The 25,832-nt window shown below is 57.6% G+C and overlaps 10 protein-coding genes across 10 annotated transcripts; 6 read left to right on the plus strand and 4 right to left on the minus strand.

Annotated features, from left to right (window-relative positions):
- Nucleotides 1-194: 194 nt before the first annotated feature.
- Nucleotides 195-1,058, plus strand: VTJ04DRAFT_10746 (uncharacterized protein; the record flags this gene model as incomplete). Its single annotated transcript, XM_069358518.1, has 3 exons — nucleotides 195-211; nucleotides 668-796; nucleotides 845-1,058. 3 exons carry the CDS (start codon nucleotides 195-197, stop codon nucleotides 1,056-1,058), a joined length of 360 nt encoding a protein of 119 aa, XP_069214074.1.
- An 89-nt stretch (nucleotides 1,059-1,147) lies between these two features.
- Nucleotides 1,148-1,503, plus strand: VTJ04DRAFT_10747 (uncharacterized protein; the record flags this gene model as incomplete). Its single annotated transcript, XM_069358519.1, has 2 exons — nucleotides 1,148-1,283; nucleotides 1,334-1,503. The coding sequence occupies 2 exons, from the start codon at nucleotides 1,148-1,150 to the stop codon at nucleotides 1,501-1,503; spliced, it is 306 nt and encodes a 101-aa protein (XP_069214075.1).
- A 46-nt stretch (nucleotides 1,504-1,549) lies between these two features.
- VTJ04DRAFT_10748 (uncharacterized protein) lies at nucleotides 1,550-5,114 on the minus strand (the record flags this gene model as incomplete). The annotated part of the gene is made up of 5 exons (XM_069358520.1): nucleotides 1,550-1,757; nucleotides 1,850-4,353; nucleotides 4,409-4,584; nucleotides 4,654-4,873; nucleotides 4,932-5,114. The coding sequence occupies 5 exons, from the start codon at nucleotides 5,112-5,114 to the stop codon at nucleotides 1,550-1,552; spliced, it is 3,291 nt and encodes a 1,096-aa protein (XP_069214076.1).
- A 1,777-nt stretch (nucleotides 5,115-6,891) lies between these two features.
- VTJ04DRAFT_10749 (uncharacterized protein) lies at nucleotides 6,892-8,747 on the plus strand (the record flags this gene model as incomplete). Its single annotated transcript, XM_069358521.1, has 3 exons — nucleotides 6,892-7,284; nucleotides 7,355-7,827; nucleotides 7,886-8,747. 3 exons carry the CDS (start codon nucleotides 6,892-6,894, stop codon nucleotides 8,745-8,747), a joined length of 1,728 nt encoding a protein of 575 aa, XP_069214077.1.
- Nucleotides 8,748-10,322: 1,575 nt separating this feature from the next.
- Nucleotides 10,323-13,986, minus strand: VTJ04DRAFT_10750 (uncharacterized protein; the record flags this gene model as incomplete). The annotated part of the gene is made up of 4 exons (XM_069358523.1): nucleotides 10,323-11,579; nucleotides 11,875-13,260; nucleotides 13,316-13,418; nucleotides 13,484-13,986. 4 exons carry the CDS (start codon nucleotides 13,984-13,986, stop codon nucleotides 10,323-10,325), a joined length of 3,249 nt encoding a protein of 1,082 aa, XP_069214078.1.
- A 951-nt stretch (nucleotides 13,987-14,937) lies between these two features.
- On the plus strand, nucleotides 14,938-16,055 carry VTJ04DRAFT_10751 (uncharacterized protein; the record flags this gene model as incomplete). Its single annotated transcript, XM_069358524.1, has 4 exons — nucleotides 14,938-15,289; nucleotides 15,346-15,381; nucleotides 15,439-15,668; nucleotides 15,726-16,055. The coding sequence occupies 4 exons, from the start codon at nucleotides 14,938-14,940 to the stop codon at nucleotides 16,053-16,055; spliced, it is 948 nt and encodes a 315-aa protein (XP_069214079.1).
- Nucleotides 16,056-16,376: 321 nt separating this feature from the next.
- VTJ04DRAFT_10752 (uncharacterized protein) lies at nucleotides 16,377-18,422 on the minus strand (the record flags this gene model as incomplete). The annotated part of the gene is made up of 8 exons (XM_069358525.1): nucleotides 16,377-16,729; nucleotides 16,836-17,239; nucleotides 17,404-17,592; nucleotides 17,672-17,703; nucleotides 17,832-18,030; nucleotides 18,150-18,207; nucleotides 18,266-18,284; nucleotides 18,354-18,422. The coding sequence occupies 8 exons, from the start codon at nucleotides 18,420-18,422 to the stop codon at nucleotides 16,377-16,379; spliced, it is 1,323 nt and encodes a 440-aa protein (XP_069214080.1).
- Nucleotides 18,423-19,709: 1,287 nt separating this feature from the next.
- On the plus strand, nucleotides 19,710-19,925 carry VTJ04DRAFT_10753 (uncharacterized protein; the record flags this gene model as incomplete). The annotated part of the gene is made up of 1 exon (XM_069358526.1): nucleotides 19,710-19,925. One exon carries the CDS (start codon nucleotides 19,710-19,712, stop codon nucleotides 19,923-19,925), a length of 216 nt encoding a protein of 71 aa, XP_069214081.1.
- A 66-nt stretch (nucleotides 19,926-19,991) lies between these two features.
- Nucleotides 19,992-21,457, minus strand: VTJ04DRAFT_10754 (uncharacterized protein; the record flags this gene model as incomplete). Its single annotated transcript, XM_069358527.1, has 4 exons — nucleotides 19,992-20,207; nucleotides 20,357-21,103; nucleotides 21,165-21,271; nucleotides 21,331-21,457. The coding sequence occupies 4 exons, from the start codon at nucleotides 21,455-21,457 to the stop codon at nucleotides 19,992-19,994; spliced, it is 1,197 nt and encodes a 398-aa protein (XP_069214082.1).
- Nucleotides 21,458-22,452: 995 nt separating this feature from the next.
- Nucleotides 22,453-24,678, plus strand: VTJ04DRAFT_10755 (uncharacterized protein; the record flags this gene model as incomplete). Its single annotated transcript, XM_069358528.1, has 2 exons — nucleotides 22,453-22,720; nucleotides 22,772-24,678. The coding sequence occupies 2 exons, from the start codon at nucleotides 22,453-22,455 to the stop codon at nucleotides 24,676-24,678; spliced, it is 2,175 nt and encodes a 724-aa protein (XP_069214083.1).
- Between the last annotated feature and the right edge of the window lie 1,154 nt (nucleotides 24,679-25,832).

The raw sequence follows: 25,832 nt of genomic DNA on the forward strand, positions 1-25,832 counted from the left end.
TCTTCCTCCCTACCTTGTACCTACTACCTACCTACTACCTACTACCTACTACCTAGGTACACACGGTGTATTATTATGTCCTTACCAGTGTCAATAAATAAGAGGGAGAAATAAATACCAGAGAAACCTAAAGAAGGAGGTACTTTGGTTAGATAGGTAGGTAGGCAGTTGTCACAAACACCCTCGTCTTATCCATGACCTTGTTACCTATGTAAGTATCCAGTGGGAAAGAAAAAGACTAGCGCCATCCAAATCATAAGTCCGTCGCTTGTGCTTCTCCTCCCTCCGCTGTGGTGAGTAGTAAATACCTAAGAGGTAGGTACACCTACTAGGTCAGGTATGTACCGATGTTAGCAGAAGGAGGTAAGCTACGTTTTCAAACTTGTATTGGTGATGTTTGTTTGTCGTTAGGTAGTTTCTTGCAATCGCAGAAGGACGGACATCATGTCACATTGCGCGTGTCGAACGAACACCCCGCGGTGCAAGGGGATGGAGGGGAAGAATGCTCGTTCTAGTTCTCGTCCTCTTGCCTGCCCTCGTGTTCGTGGTGGTGGTCGTCGTCATCATCGTTGTTGTCGTGTCGTTGTTGTCCTAGGAAGATGAAGAGATGCGAAAGCATATGTATGTATGTATGTATGTGTAACCCAACCACTAACTCCCCGGAAAGCTCTCTCACCACACACCCGAAGCAACAGCTCCCTTATACCACCTACCTGGACTTCACCAGAGACACCAGACCCCTTTTGACCACAACCAACAATAACAAACCTGAAAAGAAGAAGAGAAAAAAACATATGTATTCATAACAACCGAAACAAAAGCAACCAACCAACCAACCAACCAGGCCTCAAAACCATACATTCATCCCAGCCCCTCCTATCATCATCCCTCACGTTCATGTACTGTACGAGGAGGAAGAAAACTTCAGGTCCCCAGCGGAACACCACCACCACCACCACCACCATCCCCAACCAGCAATCAACAAGTGTAGTACTCCCGTAGTAGCAATCCTTCGGTCCATGAACCTGAGCCTACCCCATCACCGGTACTTCCCTTAGCTCCCTGGTACACTCCTCCATCCCATTCAACACCTCACTCTGCCCTTCCCAACAGCCCACTTCAATCCCTCCCTTCCCTGTTGCCAAACATGGTATCATATCCCTCCTCCTCTTATTCTATCACGATCTCCATCTCCCCATCACTCCTGTTCCCCCTCCTCCTTCTCTCCCTCTCCATCTCAATCTCCCATCTCCCCACCGGATCCACCATCATTGCCGCGGCCGGTAGGGCGTTCCTCACAGCGGGCTGTGGCGGCCCCTAACCGCCGTCCAAGTCACCCATCAACCGAGCAATGGCGAGATCCGTCCAAAGCCTGCTCCTCTTATCACCATGCACATCATCATCATCATCATCATCATCATCATAATGACCTCTCACATCCCCATTCCCGTTCCCATTCCCATTCCCATTCCCACGAACCCCCCGCGGCAGACATGGCCCTAGACCTGGCGGCGGCGGAAGAAGAATCTTCAAACGCTCCTCTCGCCATCTAAGCAAAGTGCGCCCTCACCACCTGCTGCGTCTCGGGCGAGAACTGCGCCAGCAGCGGCGTCGGGTCCGTGTGCGTCGCCTCGAGCAGGAGTTTGGTCGCGGCCACGACGCGCGCCGCGTTCTGTCCCGTGAGCGCCTCCGTCTCGAGCGCCTGGGCGACCCAGACAAAGATTTGCGGGGCGCGCGACACCACGCTGGGGTGTCGCCTTTTGCATTGTCTCACGTCAGCATACACCAGCGTACATCGAATAAACAGAGAAGAGGGCGGGGAGAAGGGAAGGGGAGGGGAAAAACATACTTTCCAATCAACTCGGCCAGATACAAATACGCATACGGCGCGGCCTCCTCGTCGTTGGTAATGGGTAGCGTCTGAATCCACTGCTCCACCACCATCTGGGGTTCCGCCACCGCTGCGGGGTTGAAGTGCAGAATCTTGGCCACCGCCGCGCACGCGTTCTCGGTCGCGTACACGTTGTCATCACCCCGGGGGTCCGGCACATGCAGCGCCTCAAACAAGAACGGCAGCGCTCCGCTGAGGAACGCGGTCCATGCCTCGCCGCCGTGCCGCGCCGCGACGCCAATGCCGTAGGCCGCCGCCTGCCGGATGGCCGGGGACGGGTCGCGGCAACCCTGGAGCAGAGGCTGCGTGATGTAGTTGGCGTACTGGCTGCTCTGGGGACCGCAGTACTCGAGCACGTCGTCCATGATGCAAAGCCCCCACTGGCGCTGGGTCGGGTCGTCAGATTTGAGGAAGCCCTGGTACGTGGGCAGCAGCTGCTCCCAGTGGCGCAGGAAGGCGGGGCCGTGGTACTTGAAGACGCAGTGGAATGCCTTGTTCATGTCGGCCAGCAGGGTCTGGTCGTCCTCGATGGCCATGAGGAGCTCCTCGGCCTCGTCCTCGGCGTCTTCGGCCGTCGTGCCCTGGCGCTCCTCCTCGCGCTGCTTGACGCGGTCCTGGTAGTCTTCCAGAGTTGAATTGACACCCTTGATGAAGTGCGCCATGTGCTGGTCCGTCAGGCAGGCGCGGCCAATGACCTCAACGGCCTCGTAGAAGCACTGATACATCTCGGCAAGCGTGTCGACGGCCGGCTCGGCGGCAAGGACCTCGAGCAGTTTGTCGATCGTCTTGGCCCACAGGGAAGCGAGCTGCTCCGACTGGGGACCGTAGGCCCTCTTGACGCAGCTGAGCAGCTGGGGCACGAGCTTGGCCGACACGTAGCGGACGGGGTCGTGGAAGAAGAAGGCGAGGCCGGGCAGGGCGATCTTCTCCATGATCTCGTCGGCGTGAGGAGCAAAGTCCTGCTCGAGGACCTGCGCGTAGACAACGAGCAGCTCGATGGCCATGTGCTTGTCTTCCATAACGTTGGTCTTGATGCCGATGGTCTTACCGCGCAGGGGCACCAGCTCCCAACCCTCCTCCTGCTGCAGCTTCTCGATCTGCTCCTCGTCATCCAGCAGCTGGATGTCGGCCTTGGCGCTGGCCAGCTCGAGCAGCGGCGGGAGCACCTTGGGAAGGTACGGCAGGAAAGCCCGGCCCATGACGCGGCACATGCGGCCCCAGCAGTGCATGAGATACTGGGCCTGGGGGTCGTCGGGATCCTGGACCGAGTCCTGGATGTTGGCGAGCAGCTGGACCAGGTTGGCGGCGTCCGGACCGAGGCGCTCGGCGCCGACGGCGAGGGCGATCAGAGTGGCGCACTCCATGGCCTTGGCGCGCAGCAGACGATACTCCTTGTCGTTCTCCCGGTTGAGGACGTTAACGAGCATGGGCATCAGGGTATCGTAGTAGCGGGCGAACGCCTGCTCGGCCGCGTCGGCAATCGTGGCGATGGTCGAAAGAGCCTGTTCCTGGACGTAGCGCTTCTCGTTCTGGAGGAGCTGGAAGAGGGCGGTGAGCAGGCCGTCGAGGTAGGGCTCGAGAACCGACTTGTCGGCCTCCTCGCAGAAGTTGACGAGGGCGGCGGCGGCGTGCGATTTGACGCGGGCCTCGGGCGAGTCGAGCACGGGCACGATGGCCGAGAGGACAATGTCGTAGTACTGCTTCTGCATGGTCGGGGCGAAATCGGTGCTCATCTGGCCCAGGGCGTTGCAGCCGGCCCAGCGCACGCGCGGGTGGGGGTCCTTGAGAGCCGGGACGACCAGGTCGAGGACCTGCTTGAGCTCGCCGATCATCTGCTCGCGGCAGCCCTCCGAGATGGCTGAGATGGCCATGAGAGCGGCGTGGCGGTCCCTCCAGGCGGGCGAGTTGAGCATGCGCGGCAGCCAGCAGAAGGTAGGAGGGAGGACAACCACGCCGCCCAGCTTGTTGGCCAGGCGGTCCATGCACTGCTCGCCGGCCACATGGTTCTGGTCGCTCTCGGGGTCATCGAGGTCGTCGGCGTTCAACCACTCCTGGGCGTCGTCGTCGTCCTCGCCCAGGTCGGTCATGAGGCTGAGACACTGGGTGATCATGTCGTTGGTGTAGTTGGGGTCCTTCTTGCACATGGACGGGGCATAATCGGCAAAGGTCGCCATGAGCTCGAGGGCGTTCTGGCGGCACATGTCGCTGAGCTCCTTGTCCTGGATGACCGAGATGCAGAACTGGACGAGGACATTGAAGACGGGCTTGAACATCTTGGGGGCGCTCTCGGCGAGGTCGATGAGCGACAGAAGAGCCTTGCCCAGGTCCTCGGAATCCTGCGAGTCCTTGATCGGGGGGAGGATGTTGAGGAGCTCGGGTAGCAAGACGTGGTACTTTTGCTTGCTCTGCTTGGAGAGGCTGCCAAAGAAGGCGGCGAAGGCCTCCATGGCAGCGAGGCGAACCTGCGCGGTTGAATTAGCGAACAACCGCGGCCACAAACCCATTTCCTGACCATACCGAGACGGAGTCGTCCTTGAAAGCCTGGGCGAAGGCCTGGGCAATGGCATCCTCGTGCTGCTTCTCGATGATGCCCGGGGTGGTGGTGAAGACGCGGAAAGCGGTCTCACGGGTGCTGGCGTCGGGGGACTGGCTGAGCTGGAACAGAACCTGGAGCAACTCTGGCCAAGAGTCGTCTGGGGGACACGGTCAATATTTTGGAGGAGAGGGGCGCGGTGACAGTTAATAGACATGGGATAACGCACTGTTATCGTAGTACTGGCGGGCCAGCTCGGCGACGGCGTCGCTGATCTTGTTGCGGACCGTCTTGTCAGTCTCGGCCAGGAGGGTCTCGACGAGCTTGCCGCGGATGACGCGGCCGTGCTCCTTGTCGAGGGAGATGAAGAGGTCCATGTTTTCCGAGGCGCCGATCTTGCGGGTCTTGTTGGCTATCCGGCGGAAGATGACGGCGGCGAAGGCGCGGGCCTGGGTGTCGGGGTCAGTCATTAGAGAGTTGAGGAGGTGGGCAGAATGTGGCGCGTACATTGGGGCTGGAGGAGGTGGCTATCAGCTCGACGAGACCCATGAGGAGGACCTCGGGCTGCTGGTTTGTCCACTGGTTCTGGAGAACGTCCTCGGCCTGGGCGCGGGCATGGTTGTCGGTAGACTGGAGCTGCTGGAGCAGCTGGGCCAGCTGAGCGCTGACCTCGGGCGGGAGGAGCGACATGTTTGTTGGCGAGTGGTGGTGGTGGTGGTGTTGTCAGAGGGAGAGGAGACGCGACGCGACGGAGGGGAAATCGGGGTTCCTGGAACCTCGTCGCCGTCTACAGGGAAGTAGCTGACAGTTGGACCACCAGGGTTGTTGTCGTCTCTATTGTTGTTGTCGTCGTCCTGGTCGGTGCCTTTGGGATCAGGCTGCTACCCGAGCGTGCTCTAGTCGTGTCAGGCAGCGGAAAAGAAAAACCAAGTGGCGCGCGAAGTGGGCGACAGGTGATTGTACCAAGGACGGGTTGGAGATATGTTGGATATTGCGGCAGAAGTGGTTGGGCGGATTGGTGGCCGCAGCGGGGGCGGGGTGGTCGAGGAAGGAGGGAAAAAATAAAACAACAATAAAAAAAAAAGATGGACCCGGCTGGCAAGGCGTTGAGGATGGGAAACACCAAAAGTCTGTCGCGGCGGGAGGGGCCTGGGCTGCTTTGCTGCTTTGGTGGGCGTGTGGAAGGAGGGGAGCCAAAATGGCCAAAATAATTTTTGATTGGCTCGATGGTGAAGGTGGGGGAGGGGCAGGTCGGGTCCGGCCACCAGAGGCACAGTGCTAGGTACAGTGTTTTTTCCGCTTGAGGGGCGGCATCACTGTGCTGTCTCATCTGCAGAGGGGCATTGATCACTCAGACAATTCAGACAAGGGAGACAGACAGAGGATTGTCCATTTGGTTTGCTTGTAGAACGGAGAATGGTGGAAGCAAACACCAGGAGTATACACGGTTCGTGTTTGTTTCCCAGAGTGGAAATATACAAGAACGGTTTGCTCAGATTCATCCCAACATTGGACATGTCTTGTCTTGAAGCGGACAGTTCCAGGCCCAAAGTCACAAGATCACATCAGCAAGGGTTTTGGAGTCCAGCACTCCAGCACAGCAGGGAGAGCGCCCGTGGCCGAGACAAGCAGAAAACAAAACAAAAGAGTGAATGGTAGCCAGTATGAAGTTGTCTTTTCTTTCCTCTGCACCGCCATGAATGCAGTACCTGATCTTCATTTCTCACCATCCATCAATTGTTAACAAAACCCCGTAAACTCAGTGGACGGTGGCCTGACCGTTGGAGGCACTTGAAAGTGGGGCATCGCTTCACCTTGGGCCCCTGAGAGGCAGCTCTGCCGCTCTCCGCCTTCCCTTCTCCTGCCCAATCGCCCTATTTGCAGCCCTTTCCGCCCTGTGTCGGGTGACCTTACAGCGCCTCACAGCACTGTATGTACAGAATCGGGTACCCAATCTTTCTTCCATCATTGCCCAGCCTTGCAGTGTCACGGTCATGTGCGGTGAAGCTTGAGTCCCGTCCATCACCAATGCATTCATACTGCTACCCAAACAAGCAACTCTTGATCTCGGGATGCCTCCATCGTATGTTTGCACCTTGAGTCACCAGACTGTCTTGACCAAGATACGAATTCAATTCATCCATGCTCATCTTCTCTTAAATTGATGTGATTGACAATCTCCCGGCCGTCCATGTCCATCCAGACCAACCTACATCTCAAGCGACTCCTCGAGACTGCAACGTGCTGTCGAGCATCCATCCATTGAAAGCTTGACCCCGCTTTACTTGGACCTTACCTAGCTTGCTTACCTTACTTTGAGCTCCCGCCATCATCACCTCTCCCCGCTACTACTCCTCAAGACTCCATCAACACCTCCCAAACCTAAACCTCATGACATCGTCTTGACTGAATTGATTTCATCCGCTTTCCCTGTCAACGTGTCAACCATCTGATCTCATCATCTGCCATGGAGTCCTCTGACTCGGCCTCCAAGGCCACCACCACCAGCAACTCCTCCAGCTCCTTGCCCTCCGCCGCCGCCGCCGCCGCCACCACCACCTCCATCCCCATGGAGCGAAAGAGCTCCTCCTCTAGCATCCATAAGCCCTCCCACATCGCCGCCCATCGTCAGAGCTTCGTCGAAAACCAGCGCTTCCCTCCCCCATCTCCTCGCGACCGCCGCCACCCTTCCCTCACCCAGCAAGCCGTCCTCGAACTCATGAACCACCCTCCCTCCAACCGCAATCCCAATCCCCGCTATGCTGGCCGCGATTGGCGCGACATTGCCGTCGGCGAGCTCGTCGTCCCGGAAGAGGTCCGATGGGTTGGCCTCGACCAGAGCATCCAGGATGCTACTATGGTTAGTTCTCGTCCACCCCCTTTGATGACTAGCTGGCCCCGCTCTTTGGCTGACCTCCGTCTACACATAGCTCCTGATCAAAAACAACCCCAACAATGTGGTCCTCGTTCGCGAGTCCTCGTCGTCCAAACAAGTCTTCACCACCTTCGACTACGACGATCTCAACACCTACTTGCTAGTCGTCGTCGGCCTGGCAAAGCCTGAAGATGAGGACCAGACCACCCTCTACAAGACCGTCTCTCTCAAGGCACAGTCGCAAGAGGCCATCTCTCTCCGCGAGGCCCAACCCCTGTTCCGCAAAGGAGGGGATCTCTGTCTCCTACAGTCGGATGCCACCCTCGATCGCGCCATGGAAGCCTTCGGGAGCGGCATCCACCGCATCATCGTCGCCAATCCGGCCGGCGAAGCCGTGGGTGTGCTGACCCAGCTCCGCCTGATCGAGTTCTTCTGGAACGAATCCGTCAATTTCCCCTCCATCGAGCGGCTATACGGCTGTCTCCTGCGCGACCTCCAGATCGGCACACTCCAGATCTTTTCCGTCAAGTTTGTCTCTCCTTCCATTCCCCGTCCCCTTCACTCCTTACTAACCCAACCCTCCCAGCCTCGACGCACCCCTCGCCGACGCCCTTTTACTCATGCACAACGAAGGCCTCACCTCAGTTGCCGTCGTCGACCACGGCCTGAACGTGGTCGGCAACATCTCCACCGCCGACGTGCGCCACCTGACCAACTCGGCCAGCCTCCCCCTGCTAAAGAACACGTGCATGAACTTCATCAGCGTCATCCTCTCGGAGCGGGGGATGGAGCACGGCCGCGACTCGTTCCCCGTCTTCCACGTCAACCCGTACTCCACGCTCGCCCACACCGTCGCCAAGCTCGTTGCGACGCGGTCGCACCGCATGTGGGTGGTCGAATCGGCCTCCCCGTCCCCGTCCGCCCCGCCGACGCCGCTGCTGGCGCCGACTGTCCCGCTTGCTGCTGGAGTGTCTGCGCCGGTGCCGATTCCCGGATCAAGCCCGCAGCCTCAACAACAACAGCAACAACAACCGACCCAACCAACCCCTCCAACAACCACCCCCTCCTCAACAGGCCCCACCCAAAACCACACCCCTTCCACCACCACCGGCACCTCCGCGCTAGGAACCTCCCCCTCCTCCATCCCTCCACCCTCCCTAGGACCCGCAGCATCAGCAGCAGTAGCGGGAACAGGAACAGGGACCGTCATTCCCACCGGCTTCCCCGGCGCGCGCCTGTCGGGGCGTCTGACGGGCGTGGTCTCGCTGACGGACGTTTTGAACCTGTTTGCCAAATCCAGCGGCCTGCGCCCCGCCGACCCGGCCGAGGCAAGGGCCATGCGTAGGAGGCGCAGTTCGAGTGCCAGCGTGAGGCCGAGCTTGGAGGGGGTCAGGCCAAGTTTGAGCGCGCTGGAGGGACAGTTTGGGGGTGGGCCTGGGAGGAGGTAGCAAGGTAGTCAGTGTGAGAGGATGAGGGATGGTGGGGGTGAAGAAGAAGAGAAGGGATGGGATTAAGGGGGTTAGAATTGTAGAATGGTCATGGTGGTTGTTGCAAGGAGGGGAACTGGCCTGGATGATTGGGGAGGAGAAAGATGTGAGCAGCGGTGGAACGGCTGGGACGGAAGGGACATGGGAATTGAGCCGTACGTATTACAGATGTGTTTAAAAACGAATATTATGGGGTGGGGGGATTGGGACTAGGTTAAAATGGACTGAACATACTGGTATGATGATGAAAACTTGCTATCTGGTTGTCATTGAGGCGTCTTGAGGTTGGAAGTAGCTCTGTTTTTGTAGGTACCTTGGGTCTTCACAAGAGATATTCATGTCGATAATACTTACTCCTGATATTTCCCGGTGGTTGTGGGGAGCAAAGGGTGAGGAAGAGAGCCAAAGGGATGATTATGTCTTCTATTAAGGGCAATAATTCCTGGAAGGAGAGAGAAGTGAGGCAAGATGGGTCAGGTCATGATTCACTATCGAATCGATGGATAATACGGAGAAAATACAGCCTCATGGGACATTTACAACCTACCTGAACTATTAGACAGTACCTGTTGTTAGATTAGGGGGGTGGGACTGGCCGTGTCTTGACAAGGTACCTTTCCTGAGGTATGTATGTACGTAAAGTAGGTAGGTGTTGTTTGTTGGTGATGATCATACCCGGGTAGGTAGTTTTGAACTATTTGATCTCACTGAGCTCAACTTCCAACACACGCACACAACATATAGAAACACAACCGCTGAGTTGATTGAGGATGCGGGGCATGACAAAGATGTCTCCGTTGGTTGGAGGAATGGATACTAAGTAGCCGACCACCACCACCACCACCACCATCACCACCAGCACACCAAACCGTCACTCACTCATTGACTCACTTACTCACTGACTCACTCACTCACCAAACCGCTTCAACCAAGCTCATAGGCAGGTCAGGAAGACAAATCCCATGACTATAATCCAATAAAAAATACAACTTCATCGTCGAAGCTTAATGCACGGGGAGGTCGACAGCACCAATCTTGTCGTCAGTCATATCGTGAAAAAGGTTCTCATGATATATCAATCTGCGTACCTGACACGCTGCACTACTCCTTCGTATGTACCGTCGATGATCTCTCCATCCGCCCCATACCGCAGGGTAGATATTTGTAAGGCATGTATTATGCATGTACCTACCAATGTGCCTACCTCACCACACACCAACCCACCTAGGATCTCGTGTTGTAGGTAGGTATTAAGGGTTGAATTACCATGAAAAGAAACAAACGTCCATAGCATAGCCCATCTTGGTAGCAGTAAGAAAATACATTACACATCTCACCCGCCCCAACATCTGATGATATCTGAGGGACCACACCCAACCAACCATCCATCCATCCCGACACAGTAAACCACTACAAACTTAACAAATCACGATCCCAGGGTATAAAACCCTACCCTTGAGAAATCTCATCAACCACCCGCTCTAAGCAACAACCCCCTCCCCCTCCTTCCCCCTCCTCCCCTGCAAAAACACCCGTTCAAACTCCCTCCTCTCGCCCTCCCCCAACCCCCCTTTTTTCCACCATCCACTGCGCAAACCATTTCAAACTCTCCACCCTCCTCTCCTCCTCACTCTTGTTGGCCTCCTCCTCCTCCTTCCCCTTCTCCTTCATCTCCCTCCACTTCTCAAACCCCCCGCCACCAAGCCCCTCATCCACCAACAACGCCTTAGTCCCCGCATTAATCTCCTCCGCCCAAGCCAACAAAAACTTCTTCACCTCCTCCGCCTGACGTTCCGCCTCTTTCGTTTCCTCTTCCTCCTTGGATGGGGAATTCGCCCTCTTGCGCCTCTGCTCCTCCTCCCGCTCCCGCTCGCGCGCCAAGGCCGCGTCCCGCTCCTCGCGCTTGCGCTTCCTCTCCTCGCGCAGCTCCTTGATGCTCGCCAGGTGCCGCACGCTGTGGCCCAGCCCCGCGTACTCGCCCGCGACGCGGCTCTCGGGTCGGCTCACCGGCGGCGCCGTGAAGAAGAGCACGCGGCCCTGCTCGTCGCGCTGGAACTGCTCGCGCACCGAGGCCGGGATGGAACTGTCGAGCGCGTCCGAGAGGGTGTACACCTCCGGCGCGCGGGGGACGTTGTACACGTGCTGCGGCGGTGCGGCGGCGGGAGGAGGAGGGTGGTGGATTGGCGCGACATTCGGCGGGGGCATGGGCGTTGGCGCCATGGCGGGTTGTCGGGAAGGTGTCATGGGTGGTTGCTGCGGAGGCATGGGCGCAGGCGCCGGGTGAACGGGGCGGTGGTGCTGGTCGAAAGCAGCAGCCGGGGCGATATGGGCTGGTGGCGGAGGAGGCGGTTGTTGGTGGTAGGCGGGCATCATAGGAGGAGGTTGTTGGTGACGCGGCGGCATTTGTGGCTGCATGGGATATTGCTGCGGCGGGTAGGGAGGAGGAGCGTGGCCCGGGGGTGGTGCGAAATGCGGGCCGGGCTGCATCGGCGTCATTCCTGGGTGGTGTGGTGGCGGGGCCATCTGCATGGGCATCGGCTGCGGTTGCATATGAACGGGCGCGCCGGGGTGAGGAGCCGGCTGCGGGACGGGTGGTCGCGGCTGAAAGTGCTGCATCTGGAAATGCTGGGGCGACGGAGCCGGAGCGGGCGCCACCACAGCGGGAGGGATAAAGTGCGGCGCGCCTGGCCTGGGGACGTTGGCTGGGATGGGAACTTGCTGAGGCGCCATCGGCATCGGCGGCACGGGCGCGACCGCGGCGGGCATGGGATGCGGCTCGGGAGGAGGTGATTCCTTCATTTGGTCAGCTCTGTCATTCATGGGAGGAAAAGTTGACACCAGAAGGTTGAAGACGAAAAGCGAGGGCGGGGCGAAAAGATGAAATGGAAGGGCTGGGAGTCAGGGCACAGGGACGAATCAAGCAACGTGTCAAGGGGAAGAGGGGGGTACGACTAAGGCAGCAACAGCAGGAGGAACAACAGGGAGGCGCTGAAACCCGGGCCGTGTGCCAGCACGAAGTGCAAGCCTTGTGACGGCCAGGACAAAGGCTATTGACAAGCAGCAGAAAAAGACACATTCTAAAACTTACATTCGGTTCCCTCGGCCGACGGTGCACGGCTCCGATTAGAGGCGGCGCGTTAGGGCTCCGCCAGGTCGGCTTCGGCAGATCGTCCGTCTCTTTGGCATCGGCCTGCAGAAGGTGCTTGATGGGGCTCGGAACCTTGCGCATGTTGAGGGGCACATCGAACAGATCCATCTCGTAGTCCCTGTCGCGCACCTCGTCCGGCAGACAGCTCGTCCACGTCTTGATCTTGTTGAACCTAAAGGTCTCCTCGTTGTAGCGCGATTCGCACACGTAGATGGCCTTGTCCGGGGGGAACCCTCGTGGACGGCCACGCGGATAGCGCGTGATGAACATGACGAAGCAGCGGTCCTCGACGTCCTCGATGCGATGGTCGCGGTACTGGCCCGTCTTGACCACCTCGTTCTCGTAAAAGTGTTTGTCGAACCGGTGCACTGTTTGCTCCGGCCGGTAGTACCAGCACGCGTTGATCCACTTCTGACCCGACGTGTCTGACCAGGTGCGGTAGATCTGGGCCACGATGGGCTTGGACAAGTCGTTGGGATTGCGGATGTGGACCCAGTCGCCGACGCGCCAGAGCTCGCCGCGATGCTCGATGTAGTCCAGAGGCAGCTTGCCATCCTCGTCGCGGAAGTTGTCGTCGGGCTTTGCCTTTTCCTGGTCGGCCAGGATGCGGGCCTGTTTGAGGAGCTCGTCGGCGTCCTGGTAGATCTCGCTGCCCTCTTCGTTGAACACCTTGGCGTTATTGAACATGAGTTCCAGATCCTGCATGGCCTGGTCGACCGACAGATACTTTTTGCGCTTGTGCTTCTTCTTGATGATGTCGAGGGCGATGGGGTTGCGGATGACCTCGTAATACTCTGGAAGCTCCGACTTGTCGGGGAGCCGCTCAAAGTGGTTAATCCGAAGATGGCCGTGGTCGTTCTTAAAGCGACGCAGGCCTTTGAGGATGGCTTCGATGCGGGCCTGTGTCGGGGTGAGCACCTTGGGTGGCCGGCCATGCGTCTTTTTCGCACCGTCATCATCTCCTCCCCTCCGGCCGCCTCGTCGCCCGCGACGCCTTCCACGCCGGGGTCCTTCGTCATCCGAATCCTCGTCCTCGTCCTCTTCCTCCTCTTCGTCTTCCTCCTCCTCTTCCTCGTCGTCTTCGGGAGGTGGCGAGTCTTCGAACTCGGGAAGCGGACCGAGGTCGGGGATCTCGGCGTCCTCGGCCGTAATCTGGCCTTCCTTGACCAGTTCGGCCAGCTTGTCTTTGAAGACTTGCAGCAGACGGGCGGCGTCGGAGAAGATGGGAGCCGAAGGGCGGTTGTAGACCTGGGCGTTGTGGCAGATGCGGGTGACGTCGTAAACGAATTCTTTGAACTCCTTGTACGTCTTTTTCCCTAGCTTGGCCTGGACGGTGGTCAGCGAGTCAGTCGTCGGCGCACGGGGCGGCTGGGACACCCACCCTGATGGTGCTAAACGCCATGGGCTCCTTGATGATCTCAAAGTAATCTGGAAGGCTGCGCTTGTTGACCAGGCGCTGGAACCCGGCTGCAATCTCGTGGTCTCTGCGGCACATCATCAGCATTCCGTCGCGTGCATGTGCGAAGGGTTGGCGGGAGCAGAAACATACTCTCCATCCACCTTGATGGTGTAGCGACAGAGATATTCGGACGTGTCTTTGATGAGCTGCAGCGTGTTGCGCCAGCGCTCCTCCTGACGTTCCTCTTCGGTCATTTCGTCGGGCTCTCCGTCGGCGTCGGCATCGGCATCTGCATCGCCGTCTGCGTTTGCATTTTCGGCGGCGCGGGCAGCGGGCGCATCCGTGTCCGGCTCCCCGTCGGCGTCCGCATCGGCGTCAGCATCGGCATCGGCATCGGCGTCGGCATCCGCGTCCACGTCCATCTTGTCTTGGGGGTCCTTTGTCGGGCTCGTGGCATTGGCGTCCTTCATCTCGACATCGCCGTCGGCATCGCCCTTGGCCTCAATGGACTCGCGCACCTCGATGGCGTCGGCCATGCTGCTTCTTCGTTTCCGGGGAGATGATCGGGCGGGAGGGTTGGAGGTTTGCGCAGCGGCGGCCTTCTTGGCGGGTGAAATATCGCCTCGACTTGACCGTTCGCGCAGCGTGGGCATGGCGACACGAAGGCGCAAGAAGGGTTCGTCGAGGTGGGACGAATGGGGCAAAAAAAAGAGCGTCGTGGTGGACTGGGTACGTCAACCGAGGACGGCGAGTCAGGTCATCAGCGTGCAAACGGAGACGGGGACTTGGGAATTTCCAAAGAGGCGCGCGTCGAGTTTGGAGAATGCGCAGTTGCTTGGCAAAACGGGTGGCACCTCGATAACGCATTAAGGCCTCGATAAAGGATTAGCGTCGCAGGAGGTGGGTCAGGCCAGGGACGGTCAGTGCATGGCTTGGCAGCACAGTAGAAATATCAATGCTACTGCGGCAGGATATCAGATGCCCAGAACTGCTCTCTGATGGATGCCTGTGCCTGGTGGTAGATTGACCCCACACCCCTCACTGGACTAAACGCACCATTAGTTCCCGCGAGGGGCACTCCATCTCTACCTTAACGCCTCGTGCCCTTGCCGCCGGCATCTCATCGGCATCCCGTGAAATCAAGTTTGGGCATGAAACCAAACCACAAACCTCTTCATCCAGATTTGTCTCTCGCATCTGCTTCCACGCTTGCTCACGTGTTTACGTTTCCCCTTTTGTTTCTACTAGAAGTAGCAAACGTAAGTCACCTGGGACCGTCCAACTTTTTTTTCTTTATTTATAATGCCCAGGCCTCCAGGATTACGTGGAACATGTGGAAGTGGACGGAAACTGATAATTTGCCCCAGCCAGCAACTTCGTTGACCGTTCTTCTCCTTTCACCTTCACATCCTTAAATATACCCCATCGGCTTTTACCTGGATTACAACTACAGTAGACGGCGTTGTCCTGTCCCCTCTTGCCCTCAGCGTCGGTCCTCCACTGCCTCACTCACAGTATCTCGCCATCTCCATCTCAACCAAGTTCCAACTTTCTAAATAAACTAAGTGTCTTTCGCTTCAACTACTCACAATCCCCTCGCCACCATGCCCATACGCATAAACGTCCGCGCCCCCAACGGCCAGTCCCGTCTCGAAATCGACGACGGAGCTCCCCTCTCTGACCTCGTTGCTCTCATCCGAGAGAAATCCGGCCTCGGCAGCTTCACCTTAAAATATGGCTACCCTCCACGGCCGCTAGACATCAGCGACCCGGCACAGAGCGCCATCATCCGGGATCTCAAGCTTCACGGTGAAACCCTCGTCGTGGCCCCAACCGAAGCTCGAGTTCCCACACCTCCCCCTGCGCCTGTTGAACCCCAACAAAAGCCCTTCAAGCCAAAGGCTGTTGAGCCTGACGAGACGGCCGTGGCGTGGCCTGAGCGCGGTGGATATCTTGGTATGACACCACGGGTTGAACGAAGGCAAGACGTCGTATGTTGACCTGGTGTTTAGTTCTCCGCGTTATGCCCGATGACAACAGTTGCATGTGTAAGTCTACAGCAGACGATCACTCACCTAGCACAAGAGCCATGCTGACCATACCAGTTACCGCGTTCGGAGGCGCCATCGGTCTGGAGAACCCCTCAAGAAAGCTCCGCGACCAAGTGGCCGAGTACATCCTCAACCACCTCGACAAGTACAACGAAGCCATCCTCGGGGATGATCCGCTGCGGTACATCAGCCGAATGCGGCAAATGGACACCTGGGGCGGCGCCATCGAACTCTCTATCCTCTCCGACATTTACAACCTCGAAATCAGCTCCATAGACGTCAAGGCATGTTTCTCCCCCATACCAGCCTCACAAGAACGAAACAATCTAACTCTGTCTCAGACCCTCCGCATCGACCGCTTCGGCGAAAACAAAGACTCCCGCGTCATCATTGTCTACTCGGGCATCCACTACGACAGGATAGCCTTCACCATGGACCTGAGCTACCCGGTCGAGGTGGACGAGACGCGCTGGTCCACGAGCGACGACGAGGTGCTGCAAAAGGCGCTGCAGCTGGCCAAGCGGTTGCAGAACATGCACTACTACACCGACACGACGGATTTTGTGCTCAAGTGCGAGCAGTGCAACTGGATTGGCCAGGGCCAGAGGGAGGCGACCAAGCATCAGAAGGAAACGGGCCATATGAGGTTTGGGGAGTTGCAGATTACTTGAGGGGACGACACATAACGGGTACGGGGAAAGGGAGGGAGGGAAGGAGGTTCATGAGACATGAGATATGACTCATGAGGGTGGAATATAGGTCGATTCTGCGAGCAGGCAAGCATGGCGTAGCGCTTGAAGCATTTCCACGGACTCGAGCCGTATGGGCTGTTGCAATACATACACCATCTTCTTCAACACGAGGTTGCCACTTGAACGTACAATTCTTCCTCTGTGGACATGATAGTATCCAATTCACCCACCACATGCCTTCCAACCCCCAGCATCACCTTCCCAACCAACCCAACCTCCCCTTCAATGACTCACCCCTCATCACTTCTTCAAATACGTCAACCCCCCACCAAAACTCACCTCCCCATACCTCCCCACCACATTCCTGATATCCCCCTTGGTCTTGCCTGTCTCGAACGCGCAGCGGCCCATATCCCGTTTCTGCACGCCATTCTTCTCCGCCGCGGCCGGCGAGATGTCGAAATCGAAAATGTCCATCGGCAGGCCCAGCGTCGCGCACGCGTTGGGGATGTCGACGATCCCCGCCACGTGGCCCTGCACGGGCGCGCAGGACAGGAGGAGATAGGACTGGTAGTCTGAGTAGCCGAAGCGGCGGAGGTATTCGATGGCGCGCAGGCAGGCTTGGCGGTAGGCGACGGTGACGTCCATGTAGTCTGCCGGCGGTTTTGCATGTGTCAGTCAGTGTTGTGTTGAGAGTAATGTTCAGGTTAAAAGGCTGGAAAAGGGGCAGTGGAATATGGGATGAATGCATGTACGTACGTTGTCTCCCCTCTTCATCCACCGAAAACCCTTCAAAATAAATATACCTCCCCAACCCAAACTGCGGCTCGACTGGTCCGGGGATATAAATCGGACTGACACAGCCCAAGTTGGCCACGCCGTTCTTGATGACCCTGAACTTGATGGTAATCACGCCGGCCATCTCGATGGCGCCGCAAAACGAAATCTCCCCGTCGCCCTGCGAAAAGTGCAGGTCACCGACAGAGAACTTGGCCCCCTTGACGTGCACCGGCAGATACACCTTGGACCCGCGCGAGAGGTTCTTGATGTCGCAGTTGCCGCCGTGCTCGGGCCGGCCGGGGATGGTGCGCGCGCCTTCGAGGCCGATCTTTTCCGCGAGGGATGGGGGGGCTTGGCCGGCGTGGACGTTCATGGGTTCGGGACTGCGAGGGGACGGATGATCAGCATGTTAGTGTACCAGGTAGGAGGAAGAATGGTGACTGTTTGTCCATCACCACCCCAACTCAGGACTCTGGTCAGGGGCACGGCAAGCCTGAAGAAGCGATGAATAACTTAAAGGGGGGAAGAAAGAAAAGGGGATACCCACGGCAACGCCACCACCCGATCCAGCTTATTCGCGGCAATCAGCTCTCCTTCCCGCTTGTTCCAGCGCGCGAGCAGCTCGGCGGACGGCGCGCAGCCGAGGATGCCCGGATGGATGAGCCCGGCGAACTTGACGCCGGGGATGTGGCGGCTGGTGCAGTAGATGCCTTCAAAGTCCCAGATGGCCTTGGCGCTGGAGGATGGTTTGGGGAGTTAGCTAGGTTAGGTCGTGACGAGAGATCTGAGAAGGGGAAGGGGAAAAAGGAACCTACGCGGAGGGGTAGATTTCGTCGAGGAACCCGCCCTGTTCGGTGGACGTGTCCGTCAGCCATCATCACCTCACCACCATCGTCATCATCCACTCCAACCCTTTTCTCCCCATCATCTACGATCTTTCTCCCACCCGAACCCAAGGGGGAAAAACCAACTCACCCCATTCCTCCGATCAAATATCCCCGTAAATCCCCACGGCTGGTCCTCGAGCGGCTGCACGTCCATAATCTCGACCAACAACATATCCCCCGGTTCCGCGCCCTCCACCTCGAACGGCCCGGACAGGTAGTGCACCTTGGTCAGGTCGACGAAGCGGATGTCATCGGCGCAGTCGTCGTTTTTGATCTGCCCGCCCGTCCTGTATACGTCCCAGAACAAACACTCCGTGTCAGTCTGTCTGTTACATCATAAGGGACCTTACCGAGGTAGGTAGGTAGGTAGGTAGTTAGTTAGGAGGAGAGTCGGGGACGGACGGACCAGTCGATGCACTCAATCTTGACGGTTTCGCCATCTTTGATGGTGGCAACTGCGGGGACTGAGGGAGGAGGAGTTAGTCGGGAGGTTTGCTGAGGGGAGAGGAGGGAAGAGCATACTGTCGGGGTGCCATCTGTTCTGTCATCGACGTCAGTCAGCACTGGCCATGATCATGTCTTGTTGTGGATGAAAGCTGTCAGTCCATACATGAAGCCATGGCTGCTCCGAGGCAGGGCGGTCGAGATCGATCTTGCAGATCTTGCGGATGTTGCTCATCGTGACTAACTCCCCTCGGTCAGGTTGGTATCTCTTGTGATGGACGTTATCTTTGGAGAGTATGTAGCAGCTAGATCGGTTTGAGGAGATCAAGACAACAGAAGGACTTAGAAGATTTGAGCAGACAACAGGAACAGCTTCACCCAGCAATCCTCTAGATCCGTGGGGGATCAAGGTGATATCAACGACTTTTATACTCCGCGGAGGTAGGTCTGACTACCTCTCACCGTCGTCCTGTAGATAGATAGATACCTATCTTGCCCCTTGCCATCCACATCCTCCGTCCCATCCCATGCCGATTCATACCCTCCCTCACTCCTGTCTGTCAACCTCAATCATCGATGAACACCTCCAAACCAAAGCAAAAAAGCACCTGAAAAAGAACAGACGTAATCACCCTATCACCCCTCCAAAACCCATCCATTACTTATACAAGCACTTCTATCAACCTCCAAACCCCAATCTCCAAAACCCCAAATCCCAATCCCGATCCTAATCCCCACAACAACCATCCACCATTCGGTAGGTAGGTAGGTTGCGCCCCCAACTCCTAGGAGATCGCATCCCCCCAGGTACAGCACAGTACAGTACATAGGGATACTCCCCGGAGATGCTCCGCGGGCGGTCCACTGAAAAACCCAGGTCTGCCCCACCAAGCCAGCGCCAAAGAGTTACAACCCGTGCCGCCGCAGCGGAGTTCAGCAAGGCACCGCAGACCGACACAGGACAGGGCAGTCGGTCGGGCTTATCGCCGAACTCTGCGGCGACTTTCATCCGCGTATGGATGGAACAGTCCAAGATAATGCAGCCCCAACTGCATCCATGGATGGACGAGCTCAATTGTAATCCATGACAACGAAAGGCGATTCTATAGGTACATACAAATACAACCCCGCCCCCACAGCTGCAGATGCATCTCCGACCCGACATCCGGGCTTGGAACGTTCTCTGTCTGGCACGCCAATCTTCGCAGCGGGTAGGTGGCGTTGTGTTGCTGGCTGGCTGCACTGCAGACGTCGTCTGTTGGGTCTTGAAAACCCCACCGACGATCGTGGCGGGTACAAACTTGGTACATTTGTTCGAGTGGGTTGTACAGAAATGTTCCCCCATCTCCATCACTGACGTGATGCGGGTTCTGCTGCGAGATAAGAAACAAGTACAGCAAAGCCAAGGCAAGCCTGTATCTGTATCGCTCCGCCCGTCGCGGGACCTCGCGGGATCTTCATACATCCTGTCGGGAGCTCATAATACCGCGCCTGCAGTACAAGAAGTACTCGATCAATCAACATGCATAGCGCAACAGAGTCTACTGCGCGCGGGTCGGGGTTGAACAGAGCAGTGTGCGACAGTCCTGGGACTGCGGGATGTCCGGAGCGGCCCCTGACCTACCTACCGGGTCCGCTCGTCGGCCGGAATCGGGGTCGGCAGTGGACTTCGGAACCCTCCCAACGTAACACAACACAATCCAGGGCGCAGAGCGAAGGAGATGACACTCTTAAATAACAAACCTCTAACCTCTCGTTTCCTTATCCCGACTCCGATAAAAACCTCCCCTGCCCTTTTCTCTCCTCACTCCAGCCGACTAGCGGGCCCTGCTTGAGGATACGGATCCACCTCGGAATACGGCGGCGGTTTGTCATGGAGTTTGTCCAAGTCGTTGAGCGACAGACTGAGGAATCGCTGCCTGTTCCTCCACTCGGTCTGCGTGGCGGCGAAGGATTCGCTCTCGGCTGATCGAGGCGGCGGCGGCGGATCCGAGATTTTGGTGATGAGATATGCCGTGCTCTGTGTTGACCACGTTAGCTTGGATGAACAGCCAAAAGGCAGATGACAGATTGACCAGGGGAAGCTCCCTCCTGCTTGCTCCGGTTTGACCGGACAAGACAGGACATCATTGACACCCGTCCGGCACAACAGAGTAGAAAACCACCTACCGCCTCCGCAACGCCATACACCAACACCCCCACCACCGGCACCTGCAGCAACACCCAAAACCCGATGCCAAACCCAAACAACACGCCCTCCCTCGCGCGGAACCACTTCCGCTTCTGCTCCTTGGTAAACGCGATGCGCGAAAAATACGGCTCCAGCAGCTCCCTCATCAAGCTGCGCGACGCGTAGTACGCCTGCAAAAACACCACGAGCCAATTCCTCGGCAGCACCGTCCCGACGCCGAAAATCACGCTCGCCGGCCCGAGCCCCACCGCGCGCTTGAACGTCCAGAACGACACGGCCGGGAGCACGAACCGGCCTATGTAGGGCGTGTACGAGGCAAGGAAAATCGCGAGCGAGATCAACCCCCTGCGAACAACCCGGGTAAGGAACGCGGGCATCGACTCTCCCTTGCCCCCTCCTCCGTCTCTTGGAGAACGCGCCTTGCCGTCGCCGCGGCGGTACTGGCTTAGGTTGGGGTAGTACGCGCCGCGCTGCACGAGTTTGGACTGGTCGGCGTCGTGGCGGTGTTTGAGGACGTAGGTGTGGTCGACCCAGCGGAGGGAAGACATGAAGAGGTCGTCGATGGCCGGGGTGAGGTAGCGGGTCAGGGAGAGGAAGAAGAGCGGCGCTTGCAGGACGTGGCGCTCGATGAAGGTGAGGGTGGTGAGCAGGGAGTCGTCCCACGTGAGGCGGTCGAGGGGGAGGAGGAAGGAGAGGATGTAGAGGAGGAGTTTGATGGCGAAGATCTGGGTAAGGAGTGGGGTTAGTGGTGGTTGGCTTGGTGGCTTGGAGAGAAGGGGAACGGACTGGGAGGGAGATGAGCAGCTGGACGACGATGCCGGCTGCGATGGCTATGACGGCTTGCTTGTAGTGTTCCGAGTTGAAGAGGTCGGGGTTCTGGAGGGCGCGGTGGGCTGGAGGAGTCAGTGTTGGTCTGAAATGACTGATCAATGGCTTGTGCTCTGCAACGTACCGCCGACCAGGGTGAGCTGGATGCCGCGAAGGATGGCATTGAGGTCGAAGTGGGAGAGATCAAATTTTTTCTTGAGTTTGGCCTTGTTGATATGGCCGCCGTGGACTAGAGGCGTGTCTGGAGACATGGTGATGCCCGAAAGTTGAGGTGCAAGACCCCTCTTTGTTCGCTTCTCGACCCTGGAGATGGCTTGGAGAGATGGTCCTGGTCTGGTTCGGGTTGGTTCCTGGCAAATGCGGGACAATGATGTCAACGTCGGCTGGGCTGCCATGTGCTGCAGGTGGGGCTGTCTCCACTCTCAGGGTCAAACAGAGATCCGTCAGGGGTTACAGTATGGAGTGACTTCTCCTGCCACTTGTTTTTGCATGTTTTGCAAGTACCGATTTAACAGATTCATCTCCATCATGCCACTTCAAGGCACCAAACTGTCGATGACCGCGCTCTCAAACTATGAGATGTCTACAACGACTTACAACATCGGTAATTTGACATGTCCATCCATCCGACTTGTCACCTGGCCAACATGCTATTCAGTTGCCATTTAATTGCGATCGCATCAGTTGACACTGACATGCAGTAGCGTCCCACGCTTGACAGGACAGGGAAAGTGGGGTCAGCCGATGGTGCAGATCTGTGCAGAGTCGGATTGGTTCTTCTGATTTCCCATCTCCATCTGCTTGCTCCAAAGAATTGAAGACAGGACGGAGACAAGACAGAACATCCTGGAATGCATCCCCTCAAAACGACACAATCCAGGAATCTACGTATTAAGAGATCTTGACTCTGTCGCCTCCATTCCCCAGAAACCTGCAACTGTCCTGCGACTCAACAACGGCCAGATCCAGGGAGTCTGGGCCCTAGCCGGCGCCAAAATAGCCTCCCATTCGCCCATCCCATCCCACATCGTGCCACTCTGAGACGGGCAAAGACTCGACGTCGTCTCCCTTTTCTGTACACACCCGTCCATCCGTCCATCCCGCGCTTGCGCTTGACAAGGCCGATCGGATCGCGTCCGTTTGCCGTTGGCTCTTTCGCCTCCCAATTTTCTTCATCTTCAATTCATTCCCTCTTTTTTTCTCCTTCATCTCGAAATGCCTCCAGCTTGAGTTTTTCGACGAAACCATGGATTCTCCAAGGCCACACACTGCCGGCGCCGGTTTCGCTGGCCCGCGCCGCGTTTTCACATCCCCGGTCACTACCTCGGCCCCGCCATCGGCCGGCTCTCCCCAGTCCAGCGACGGCCTCGTCGACACCCTCTACGCCCATCCCAACGTCAAGATTGTTGCATTTACAGCTGGCGCGCGGCCGTTTTCCATATCTCCACGACCTGCAGAGGTTGAACCAGGAACTCTTCAGTGGTGGTCGCCGCTCGAACGAACAATCGCAGTTGGTCCGTCTGTCCTCCCTGTCCTGCAAAAGAGCTAAATGCTAACTTCGACAGGCCCTTTCCGCATCTACCGCGCTCCCAACTCGGTCGCTTTCCTCAGCTGCGGCTCGGCCCTCCAGCCTATCCTGCCCAAAAGCCAAGTGTGGTGTGTCGATGTAGAGTCCAGCAAGTTCATCCTCCAGATCCGACGCCCTCAGTACTGGCGCATCGAGCTTCCCATCGGTACCGAGGAAGAAGTCAACCTTGCCCAACATTTGCGCCAAGTATTCGACGCCATCCTGCTCTTTGAAAAGACCGAGTGTCCCTTCCAGCGCCCCTTTACCGTCGAGCTCCCGGAACGTCCTCAGACCCCCGTCAAGAAACGGCCATGGACCCCAGCCCGAAGATCCAGCGCATCTTTGCCCTTGACGCCATCGACTCCTGTCGAGATCGCCCGCCTGCATGAGGGAACCCCGAGAGGATCGATCTGCCTGGGAGACCTGCGCTCGGCACGGGAATCGCGCAGGGCGTTGACTGAGCACGCGATCACTGAGGAACCACCGTTGACCCAAAACGGCCCAGCCACGGCAGACAATACCCCGAGCATGTCGCGTGTGGAGCGGGCGAAGCGTGTTTTTGGTGCTCAACCAACACTGTCTCCGGCAGCCATTGTGCGATCGAGGAGCGCAGAGCCTAGACGGGAACCAAGGTCCGCGAGCACAGCGAGTGTGACATCGCCTACCGAATCTGTCGAGTCCCTTCGCGGCCGGGAGTCATGGCTCACGGTGCCTCTCCCTCCATCGCCTCCGCTCTCTAGCCCTGGATCGCCCGTCATCTGGTCTCCTCTGCCGCCTTCTCAGGCTCGTCAAACAACAGCCAGTCTGGAAGCCGCCTTTGACCACACCGTCACGACCAAGCCGTCGCGGACATGGAGTGTCATTACTACTGACTCCAACGTCGACTCGGAGTGCAGTGCCGTCTCAACAGCCCCGTCCTCTGTTCCGGAGCCAACCTGTCCCAGGACGGACGAGCAGGATTGCGATCCTGAGACGACTGACCCGGAGTCGAGCACATCCACGCTGGAAGCTGAACCCGAATCTCAGACTGACTCTCCCGCCGCCGCTTCATCTTCCGACGCTACTGCCATTCCCCGTCGCAGGCCCACCCGCCGTTCCACATTGTCGTCATCCTCCAGCATGTCCTCCGCCGACCGTAATTCCCTTCCTCCCCCCTCAGAACTGCTTACGGGAAGCCCCCAACGAAACCCTCCCGCATCAGGAAGCCATTCTGCTACCCCGGCACGCCGCCACCGCCGCAGAGCCACGTCTGTCACCATTCCCGGAGGCACCGCCGCAGGTCCCAACCCTGTGGCCGCTGCCGTCCGCCGCCTTCCGCTCTCTGTGTTTGTCAAGACTTGCGAGATTTTGTTTTCGCCTCCCACACACTTGATCAGCTTGATGCTGAACGTTGCGGCAAGGATTGCGGCGGGAGAGTGGAGGGGTTTGGTTTGGGGCATGGGAGAGGGTGGTGAGAGGATCAATGTGGAATGGGATTGGAGCGAGGAGGAGGATGCGGTCCATTCCTCCTTCAGAAGTGGAGAAGCCGGTTGGAGGTGGGGTGAGGGCAAAGACAGCAATGCCAGAAGGGCAGCTCATAGGAGACGGAGAATGGATGTTAAGGGGAGCGATGAGATTTGGTTCCGCAGCCGTCGTGGCGTCAGGATGGCGGGTGCGTTTCCGGAGAGCAGCGATGAAGAGGAAGATTGCGAGGATAGCGGAACGGATAACGACAGCTCTGGTGCGGAAGAAGAGCCGGTCTCCCCGGGCAGAAAGGAACGCAGCGCCTCCTCGTCATCGAAGACGCGCAAGAGGTCGCCAACGAATGGGTCCGCGGCATCACCCAAGTCAGGCGGCACGGACGGATGGCCTACATCTCGTCGGCGGGCGGCAGTGGACGCGGAGCCGGAGTGGGGTATTGACTAGGCGTGTGACAACCTTCCTTCGGACCTGTTTCGGCCTCGAAATACGGACAAAGCGCAGACCGGCCCTCGGCGTCGTAACCGTGACGTTGATGATAGCCAAGTCACGACTGTACGCGCACCACCAAAGCCGTCGGAACCCCGCCCGTACCATCCGCCCCCGCCCATCCGCCGCCCTCGAGCTCGACCCCAACCTGGGTCCAATCCCCTCCGGCCGCAATCGCAGGAGCGGGTGTACCGGTTCGACGGACCCGGCTATGGGGCGTTTGTGGAAGAGGCGGCGTTGAGGAAGATCATGACCATGGATGCGCTCATGTGGCTGATGTATCTGCTGAAACTGGCGTTTGTTATTGGGATGTTGTGGATGTTGTTCGGGTGGCTCATGCGCTTGGGGCTTTGGGTGGTGTTTGGTCAGAAACAGGAAGTGAAGGTGGATTTGGCGACGTTTGTGCTTGTGCTGGTTATGATGCGGATTGTGCTGGGACTTGGAAGGTTCTGGTGGAGGAGGTTGACAGGGAGGGTGGGAAGGGAGTGAGGTTGGCGTTGCGGGGGAGGGGATTTCGTTTTGATACATGGTATACCCTGTTATTCGGTCTCAAGGTTAGGTAGGTGGTTATTTCTACGTCTATTGTTATTATGGTCTCATGGCTGGGGGGTCTGGCATGGTAAGGTTATGGACTTGGGGCTTCAAGGGGGTTAAACAAGTGTGTTGTTATGTCATGTAATATGGCTTGGGAGGATGCGAGGTTGGGTGGTTGCATTTGGTATTAGGACATTTATGGCATGGGAGAGGAAGAGGTGTGAAAGATGGGTTTCATCTTAGGACTGGGCTATTGTTACCTAGATGGACAGGTAATAGTCTTTCAGCAAACTGACATGATACTCTATTATTACATGGCTTCTCCAGGTGACAGGCCATGGTGACATGATGTTGTGGATTTCCAACACCCATGCTTTGGGTTGATAGACCCTCAGTATGGTAGATGTCTGGTGAGCTTGGGCCAGCGTAAAAACGCCACCACTTGGACTTGCATTACAGAGTAAGTTAGTCAGTCGGCTGTAGTGAAGAGTTGATTCGTCATCACATCGAAGAAAACGGAGGATTGCAGAAGAGAAAAAGACTTACAACCATCTGGACTGGACTTGGCCCACAGTTCC

This window comes from Mycothermus thermophilus (genome assembly GCF_041956435.1).
Source record: "Mycothermus thermophilus strain CBS 625.91 unplaced genomic scaffold VTJ04scaffold_8, whole genome shotgun sequence".
Taxonomy (NCBI): Eukaryota; Fungi; Ascomycota; class Sordariomycetes; order Sordariales; family Chaetomiaceae; genus Mycothermus; species Mycothermus thermophilus.